General features: G+C 40.9%; 1 protein-coding gene across 1 annotated transcript; it reads left to right on the forward strand.

Moving 5' to 3' along the window:
• The first annotated feature begins 209 nt into the window (after positions 1 to 209).
• chmp3 (charged multivesicular body protein 3) lies at positions 210 to 9,107 on the forward strand. Its single transcript, XM_088928981.1, has 6 exons — positions 210 to 347; positions 1,825 to 1,885; positions 3,905 to 4,084; positions 5,187 to 5,308; positions 6,373 to 6,487; positions 7,045 to 9,107. The coding sequence occupies exons 1-6, from the start codon at positions 303 to 305 to the stop codon at positions 7,182 to 7,184; spliced, it is 663 nt and encodes a 220-aa protein (XP_088785107.1). The 5' UTR covers positions 210 to 302; the 3' UTR covers positions 7,185 to 9,107.
• The last annotated feature ends 384 nt before the right edge of the window (positions 9,108 to 9,491 follow it).

Consider the following 9,491-nt stretch of genomic DNA (forward strand, 5'->3'; position numbering starts at 1 on the left):
TGCATGAAATTTGTTATTGTTGTAGTAAAAATAAAAACATAATGTATCACATGTACTGCTAAGTATGTTTACCACGCAGCAAACCAAGGGGCTTTAAATAAAAAAAAACAAAATGTCGGGACAGTGGAAAAAAATAAACGCCAAGTGCTGTAAAGCACGTTTTCCGACACACACACACTGCGCCTTTGGAAACAGCTCCCCCACCCCCCTCCCCTTTCGGTGACGTCACGCAGGAAGTAGGAAGTGGGAGCGTATTGTGCGTTTACTAACTTCACGGGTTTGGTCTGGGTTACCTTTAGAAAATGGGGCTGTTCGGTAAAACACAAGAGAGACCGCCAAAGGACTTGGTAAGTGAGGGGCATTCTGTGAGTTTTTGTGGCATTGCTTTCGGTTCCCAATAGATGGCCCTGTCTCCTTTCAGGCAAAAACATCTTTCCCCTGCTGTGCGTATTCCGGTGTAAACAGTGGCTTCTCTGTCAGTAGGGGGAATCGCTCGGCAGTCAAGCCGTGTGTGGCACTGTGTCATATTTGAGTGTTCTTTCTAATAATCCAGTAACTTTGTAGTACACCTCTGTAACGATGTTTTAATACTATTTTTTCTATTTACGCTTTGACTGAGTACTTTGTTGAGGCCATTTTGTTTACCTCTTGTCTGTCAAGTTTAGAAGCATTTTTGCATCGCGCGTTAATTACACATGCAAAAAGTAACAAATGTACGTTTAAAATCACTGCTGCAGAAGTAAATATTTTGTTATCAATAACACGCCTACAGGTTTGGTGCCCTGCGGCTTGAATTTAGCAAAGAGAACAGCTGTTTCTGCCTAAGTTAAGATGCAAGGCCCTTTAGCAAAGACACAGACTTTTATTTTCATGTTGCTATTTAAATTATGTCGAGCAACACCAACACAAACTTGGAACAGAGGCTATAAATGGAATTTGATAACAGGTGGTTTTAGGGCTAGGAATAGGATAGAAGAAATACTTCTTTGTTGGAAGTATTTGGGTTTATGGAGCAAACCAAGCTTACCCCTGGAAGCAAGGTCAGGGATGCTCCTCTAGAAATGGGTGGAGAGGGATTTTGGATTGACAAGCAACAAACATCCTAGTGAAGGAGATGTACTGAACAGCCCTGACAGCCTGCATTTCATCCTTCACCATGTTCTCAACACGTGGAACCGACCTCAAGATCTCCACAGCTACGAGAGCATGGTTCCAACAGGGAAGAGTTCTGGTGGTTCTGTGATGTTGTGGGACACATTCTACTGGCATTGATTGGGTATACTCATTCCCTTAGACAGAAAGGTTGATGCTAATCGTTACTGAATAGTGCTGAGAAGCTGGGAAGAAAGATCTTCCAAGATGACAATAGCAAACACACGTGTGGTCATTCAGCGGTTTGATGAACATGTCCATACATCACAGACTTCTCAGTCACCAGATCTGAACCCAGTCGAGCATTTACAAGATATTCTGCAACAATGCCTCCATCCAACTCCTTCAGCCGGGCCTGAGTTGATTGACTTTCTCATGGGAGAATGGTGCCACACCCCTCCTGCAGAATTCCACACACTGGTAGACTCTGTGCCACTTGCTGGTGGCAAGTGATGGCCCAGCTCCCTGTTAAGTGACTTTGTAGTGGTGTTCCCTTTTTGTATCCACTACCTCTATGTAATGTCAAGTGAATGTCATCTGAATTGCCTGGGTCTGCACTTGCTCCTTTATGTCCTTCCTCCCCACAGCACACATAGGGACCTTGTGGCTGCAGTTATTGGTAAGGATTGGATTTATGATTAACCTGAAACTGTATCTGTCTGTTTTCTTTAGGTGAATGAATGGTCTCTCAAAATCCGAAAAGAGATGCGTGTCATTGATAGGCAGATCAGAGGTAAGTGTTGGTTTACAAACACTGCACTTGGTACTCACAGTGAATTTCGCTAAACAGACATTAATTAAAACATTATCTCTCTGTATTGCTGATTAGGAATTTACAGCTTTTTATGTCAGATCTCACCTTCTTTATGAATTCCCCACTATGAGAGTGTTTGACAAAAGCAAGCTATTTTAATAACTCATGTACTGTAGTGACTGTAGAGCTCTTAAGGAAAACACACTTGCTGTATGGGTCCCTCGTTAGGTAATCATTGTTTTGTCCTTGTGCACAGATACATATTGTAAAATCATTAATAAGAACAACTTCATTGAAAATGTCATATTTACCTTGAAAAAATTAATACTCCATTAAAACCAAGGTGATTCATAACTGAATTGACCACGTCACTTCCAGCAGAATGTTACAAGCTTGTCTGTAGCTCTAGTGGATCCTGAGACGTAGCCTAGAACAGCTGCAAATCCACTGACAGCTACAACTTCTTCGTTTCTAGTCCAGCGCTCTTGAAATTTGGAACTAACATGTAAGTTTTAATTGAAATCTAAAAAAGTTGGTTGTAAAATCCCTGATTTTGTTACAGAATGACTGTATGTCATTACAAATGAGGATCCTGACAATAATAATCTTGGTAGTATTATATAGTTAATGGTTTAATCATGTGTGATATGGGTGCATTGTGGCTCAATGGCTAGAATTGCTGCTTTGCAGCGCTGGGGCCCTGGGTTCAATTCTGACCCTGGTGTGCTGTCTATGTGGAGTTTGTATGTTCCCCCTGTGTTCGTGTTTGCTGTCCTGCCAGGGTGTACCAACCATGTGCTCGTTGCTTGTCGGAGTAGGCTCCGGCTCCTCTGAGGTCCTGAATTGGAAGAAATGGTTCGAAAATGAATGGAAAGATGTATGGTATTAAGAGAGCTCGAAAAGGACAGGTCTTACCCGGCAGAATCTTATTTCATATTGAACAAGAACATGTTTCCAATTGTGAAACGTAAAAGGAAATAGAATGGAGAACAGGAGGCACTTCTTCACAGAAAGAGCTCCGGCTAACTGGAACGGATGTCTCAGTGGCCGAAGCCCAGACTCTGGACTCTTTCAAGAAAGAGCTGGATTCAGTTTGAAGTCTACTTAACTTCTAATCGAACAAACAAGCGCGATGAGCCCAATAGCCTCCTTTCATGAGCAACTTTTCTTGTGTTCTGTCATGGTTCCATGCTGCGTTTGACATTGAGCTCGAATTCAAGTGTGGCAGTGGAGCATGAGCTCGAGGGGGGAGGCTGCACTGCAGCCAGGGCCAGTAGAGTACCTCAGGAAAGGGGTAGGCAGCCGGGGCTCTTCCAGTCTGCTCCTTTTGATGAGTGAATCGACTCATCATGGCCAAGCTGGCCCTGCTGCTGGCCACCACTGAATTCAAACATCAGCTGGAGCAAAGACATGGAATGGCAGATCTAAAGTTCACCTCCTGTCCAACTTAAAATCAGAACGAATCTGCAAGTCTTCAGGTCCTGCATTAAGGGGTGCAACAGTCAGAATAGCTGTTGTTAGTGAAAATAATTGTTGGTGGTCTAATCCCTTTGAACAAGGATGACCTGTAAGAATAACTGGACTGGGACTTTCCAGCATCGGAGTTGGAACCTCTTGATTTAGTAAGTCCAAACGTATAAAAGAGTGTAGCTTCTTTATGATGTAATTGCTATTGGTGTACAATAGCAAAAACTTAATTAAACAGGACATGAGAATAATTATCATTTATATCGCCGGTGACACATGGTGAGGGGTCTGATGAGGGTAATTCCAGGATAAAAGACACAAACTGTACTTAAGAGTTGAGGTATCTCTTTAAGGACTGAGATACGCCCAGCTTTTTGACGCACACAAAAGCGGCAGTATTATTTTTTGTACTGGCTTGACGAAGGCATCTAGTTTCTTATGAGAAAGAATATCATTCATCCATGTCGCACAAGAAGTTAGTGACTTTGATTCAGTCCGTCAACAATGCTCGGACACCTCGCTTTGTCTTAGACATCCAGAGGGAACAGGAGAAAGTCAAACGCTCCATTAAAGACGCTGCCAAGAAGGGCCAGAAGGACGTGTGTGTGATCCTGGCCAAGGAAATGATCCAGTCCAAGAGAGCCGTCAACAAACTGTACTCCTCCAAAGCCCAAATGAACTCCGTGCTGCTCAGCATGAAGAACCAGCTCTGTGAGTACGCCACACACATCGCGCCTCGATAACGACTCTTAGGAGATAAAATTATAAAACAATTGTGAACATATTGGTTATTTGTGCCGGTGTTGAAGAAGTCGTTTCAATAAGTGCTTGGTAATTTGCTCACCAACTTTCTTTATTTGCTTCGTGGATCCTCCTCTTTTTTTAAAGATGGGATTATTTCCCTTATTAAAAAAAGTCTCAAGTCTACCTGAGTTACTGAATATAGTTCTGCACCTCCACTAGGAAACTGGTTCAGCTTGCTGTGTGATGGCCGTTCTGCAGCTCCTCAGTTGATTATATATTGACTTTTCTGGTTATTTAAGGGGTTAAATGAAAGGTATTATAAGACAGATGTAATGCAGTTTTTGATGTGCTGTGATTATTTGTGGCCTTGCCTCAAAACCTTTTTGTAGTTGGTGTTTCGAGTGTGCAGTAGTGATGGAAAACATAAAAGAACAAATAACTGGAAAATCTGGAAAGCCATGTTTGTGCTGGCTTACCCTGTCCTTTACCTTGAATGCTGAATGTTTACAAAACAGGATTGAGATCAATCCTAGCTAGGCCTCTTTCATTACTGTTTGAAAGTGGAGTAGTTGTGAGTGACAAGTTTAGCTGAATAGTCGTTTCTGTCTGCAGGGCCATTGCGATATTACATCAAGCAGTCATAGAATTGAGTAAATATTGTACAAAGATGTAAAGGTTATATAGAATGTTTCTTTACAAAGTATTTGAGTAAGATTTTAATAATATAGCTAACATTAAGAATTTAAATCATTTACAAGTTCAACTTACAGCCTTCTCTGTTGTGTTACAGTACATTGAGTTACCCATAGACTGAGGACAGGAAAGTGACAGATCAATTGGAGAGGTTCATTAGCAGAAGGACCATCTGCGTTTTACATGGTACAGGAATACAGCTAACAAGTATTAAAAAGCTTTAAAAAGTTGAAGACGTATAGTTCAAAAAACATAGTTGGGAGACAGATATGGGGATGATAAAGGAGAAAGTCCTGACAGAAAATGGAGGTGTGTGGGAGGCTGGAGCTGCGAGTGCTGGCCGAGTCTTGACGTGTGGCTGTGTCATGTCTGCCAGCGGTGCTGCGTGTGGCGGGGGCCCTGCAGAAGAGCACGGACGTGATGAAGGCCATGCAGAGCCTGGTGAAGGTCCCCGAGATCCAGGCCACCATGAGGGAGCTCTCCAAGGAAATGATGAAGGTGAGGGCAGTTCAGAGACTCAGCCCTGCGAATCCTCCACAGAGAAGCGAGACCCACCCAGAGTACATGAGCTGAATGGCCACTGTAGTAAGGAGAGAAGATTAGAGAGGGCGAGGCTGAGTGAAAGCTGGCTGTTTAATTCGTTTACTCAGGTAGGGTCAGTTCTAATCATTGTTTGCCACCACAGATATGAGTTTGTTTGCTGAAGACATGAGTCAGAACCTTTCCGCCCTACAAAAGGAAGATTCCCCCTTGTTTTCAGATGTGTGGACATCTGTAGTATTTGTTTTTTGGTCAATTACATTTTCACAAACAACAAATGCACTTGCGTGAAAGAGAGGCTTCCCAGGTGTGTTTGTTTTCCTTGAAAATGTTCTCCTTGCCTTGTTTAGATTTTTACACTTTCTTCTCTCCCACCAGTTCTTATCACCAGGAGTGGGCAACCCTCCATAGTGTGATAATTTCAGTTTACACTATGTTCTTGTGTGCAGTGCATTATGGACTCTCTATACCTACATATTTAATAATCAGAATGCAATTCTGACTTTGACGAAGGCTTGCAATCTTTTTTTGGAATGAGACACCTTGTTGATACTCCGGCTTCTTTGAAGAAATAGCTGGACAAGATCCTTGGATGAATTAGGTATTCACACAAAAGCTAGGTGGACCGTGTGGCCTCTTGTTTACAGCCTTAATGTTTGCCAAAGTCTGCTGCTCTGCCCTCTGAGTGATTTTGCGAAAGAACACTCTCACACTCTTGTTTATGTGTAGGGTTTTTATATACAGTATTTCCCTCACTCCTTAAACATTACCAGTAGTATTTCTCAGTGAAGAAATTCTTTTAAAATGTTAAATTAAAACATTGAAAAACACCATGAAGCTACAAGAGAAAAAAAGGAAATGCGAATCCCTTTCTACATTTGAACAGCTTTAATGACATGCAGTGTGAAATGTTCCAGTGAAGTAATGAAGGGGCTCTCTGCATGCACTTCCAGTACTGGAGGGCTGTTGATCGTGTATGGTGCAGTCCAGGTGTGTGACGCTGTGACTGCTCCTGCCCCCAGGCTGGGATCATTGAAGAGATGCTGGAGGACACTTTTGAAGGCATGGAGGATGAGGAAGAGATGGAGGAGGCAGCAGAGGCGGAGGTGGACAGGATCCTCTTTGAGATCACAGCAGGTAACCATCTTCTTGTCCAAAGATTTTTGAGAGAGTTGTACAGCCTTTTAAGATAGTACCAGCCTTTGTTTTCAGAGATGGAAAGGAATTAAGAGTTGTCTACATCTATGTAGCTTTGAAAAAGTTGAGGAGTATAAAACATCAAGGTCTAATACTCCTTTTACATATTACATATTATTAATATTAATATTTTACATATTAAATACACTGGCTCAGAGAACCTTGTTCAGCACACTTGTGATCCCTTTCAAAATCCTTGATTATCGTTTCCAAATGATTTCTTGTCTTGTCATTGGGGCTTCAGGGCTTCTGCAGTCAGTGAGCAGAGTCTTTGTGGGGGAGGGTGGTGCAGTAGGAAGGATGCATAGAGCACAAAGTGGATTGCAGGATCTAGAATGACAGTCTGACTTAAAATCCACAGAGTACATATTCCGAGACATTCAGTTACTCCCGTTCTTAGTGTGAGGGGCTTTTGTAGGAGAGTAACAGAAGAATGACGGAACCAGAGATGAAAGAGGGAGCAAGCAGTGACATTTGCATGCGTTGTTGCGTTCCAGGCGCTCTGGGTAAGGCTCCCAGTAAAGTGACGGACGAGCTGCCCGAGATGGAGCCTGCGGGGCCTGCCCCCGTCTCGGAGGACGAAGCGGAGGAGGACATTGAGGAGATGCAGTCCCGGCTGGCAGCCCTGCGCAGCTGAGAGCCTGGCGGCTCCATGTGCAGAGACCTTTTCAGTGTGAGGGAGCTCTTGCTAGCGTCTCGGCCTTTCTGCCTCGTCCTCTTCTTTCTCAGATCCTGCACTTTACCTGTTTCTGCTCGATGAATATCGTTCTTGTCTGAGTTTTATGGTAGACGATTTGGTTCTAAAAACACTAGAATTTAAATGTAAAAAAATACTTGCCATTGTGGCACTATATATATATATTATATCCTTTCTTGTGAAAGGTGTTGTGGAAAAGGATGCATGCAGAGTTCTTGGTAGTATTTTTTCCACAAATTGAATCGGAAGACTGATGGATGTTTTGAACTCAATTCACAAATTTATACATTCTTATACATTTCTAAAGTTTCAATATTATTGGGCATCTTCATCTTGAAAGTTGTAAGTGTAACTGCAGAGATTTTATTTTGATTTTCCATTTGTTTGAATTTCCATTAAAAAAAAAGATGTGAGGTTTGGGATGAAGAAATGCTCCTGCAAGTTCCCGTTTTGAAATAGAGTAATCTTGATTTAAAATGGCCACCTTCTAAAGTGATTTAATTTTCAGGTTCAAGGGAAAGGACTTTTGTTTATTTATAATTGTTCATCCACATATCATTCTTTTGACAAATGTAATGTTTGCAAAACATTGTGTCTTCCTTGTAAAAATGATAAAATACAAAAAGATGTAACTGCTTCAACAATAGTATGCACATCTCTTGTATACATTTATTGTGCATTTTTAAAGTAATTTTCAGCAGATGGTCATTCTACAAGATTACACTCTTTACACAAGAAGTGTCAAGCTATAGGTGACTTTGAGAAAAAGGAGGTTGCTGCCTCTAGTTTTGAATTAAATGCAGTTACGTTAGAACTCAATCTACCCAAAGTACTAAGTATTCTAAGTTTGAGTATTAAGTGAGGGACATGGTGGTAGAATGCTTTCACATTTTTATGGTTGACTTTAGGTGTTGGAGAAAGGAACTAATACAACAAGAGTTCAAAAGTTAAGGACTGGATACTCCATATTGTTCTCATGTTCTTGCTGAAAAGTCATCAGTGTTGAGTTACACTGCACCCTTACGCTCTGTATACTAAGATTACTGCACTCTAAAAGTTTTCTTTGCGTCCTCTCAGATTTGTATTTGAACGTGTGATTAGAAATTCCAACAGAAGAACCAAATAGTTTTAAATTAAATTTAATTTGTTAAAGAATGAAATGCTTTGCCTGAGTCTTAGGAGACAATTATAATCCCATCATCTCACAAGAGATTTCCCTTTTCCGACAAAGGTTTCCTTGCTCTTTATCAATGATAGGGTAAGAACCTTAAAGGCATTCAGGATCCAAAGCTGCTGTTAATTTGTTGGTTCAAAGTTCTAACGTTTAAAAAAGACTACACATTTTGTAACAGGTGATATTGTACATAGTTACCTTGGAAAATTAATATTTCCACATTTAACAAGATTTCTACATTCAAAATAATTAGCATTTTGTTATTGCATTAAACTGCACCAGTTGCAGACTTGAGCTTGACCATCTATGAAACAAGATTATACACCGATACTGTTACGCTTATTCCTCAATGATAACCGACATGTTCTCTGAATTCTCATTGTTCACACAGTCAATTCATTTGAGATACAGGGGGTCAGGTACTATGGTGGTGGTATATGAAACATTTAGCATTAGTCTACTCATTTTCTTTCAAACATACAAATTGTTTACTTCCTCACTGTTCACTCCTGTACAACTAACAAAACTGCTTTATTTTGTATTCTGCTGGTTATTTTGCATTTTTGGAATCATAACGTGAGCAAAAAAATCATTTTTTTCCCACTCCTGTAGAAGTAATTCTCTATAATGTTAAAATGAAAAAGTATTTTGATGTCTTCAGAATTATATTAAAAATAAAAATCTGAAAATGACTTAATTGGTAAGTATTCACCCCCTTTGTTTTAACAACCTAAATTGGGTGAGGTATTCAGTTGTCTTGAGAGATGACACTAAATACATTAACAAGGTACACCTGTGTTCAATTGCTTGATTGCACAATAAATATCATTGACTTAGTGAGGTCTCACAACTAAAACAGCAGATCAGATGAGTCCTGCTGTCATGAAGACCAAGGAGCTGCCCGTGGAACTTTGAGATGAAGTTATTAGGAGGAAAAAAGCCAGACAAGGTTATAAAAAGATTCGCAAAGCTTTAAAGCTTCCTAGGAGCACCATGAAGTCCATAAAAAATGGAAAAAAACATGGCAAAACCCAGACACTACTAAGATCAGGTCGTCCTACTGAGTACTGGAC

The sequence above is a fragment of the Atractosteus spatula genome, chromosome 1 (assembly GCF_055471065.1).
Source record: "Atractosteus spatula isolate fAtrSpa1 chromosome 1, fAtrSpa1.hap1, whole genome shotgun sequence".
NCBI classification, from domain to species: Eukaryota; Metazoa; Chordata; class Actinopteri; order Semionotiformes; family Lepisosteidae; genus Atractosteus; species Atractosteus spatula.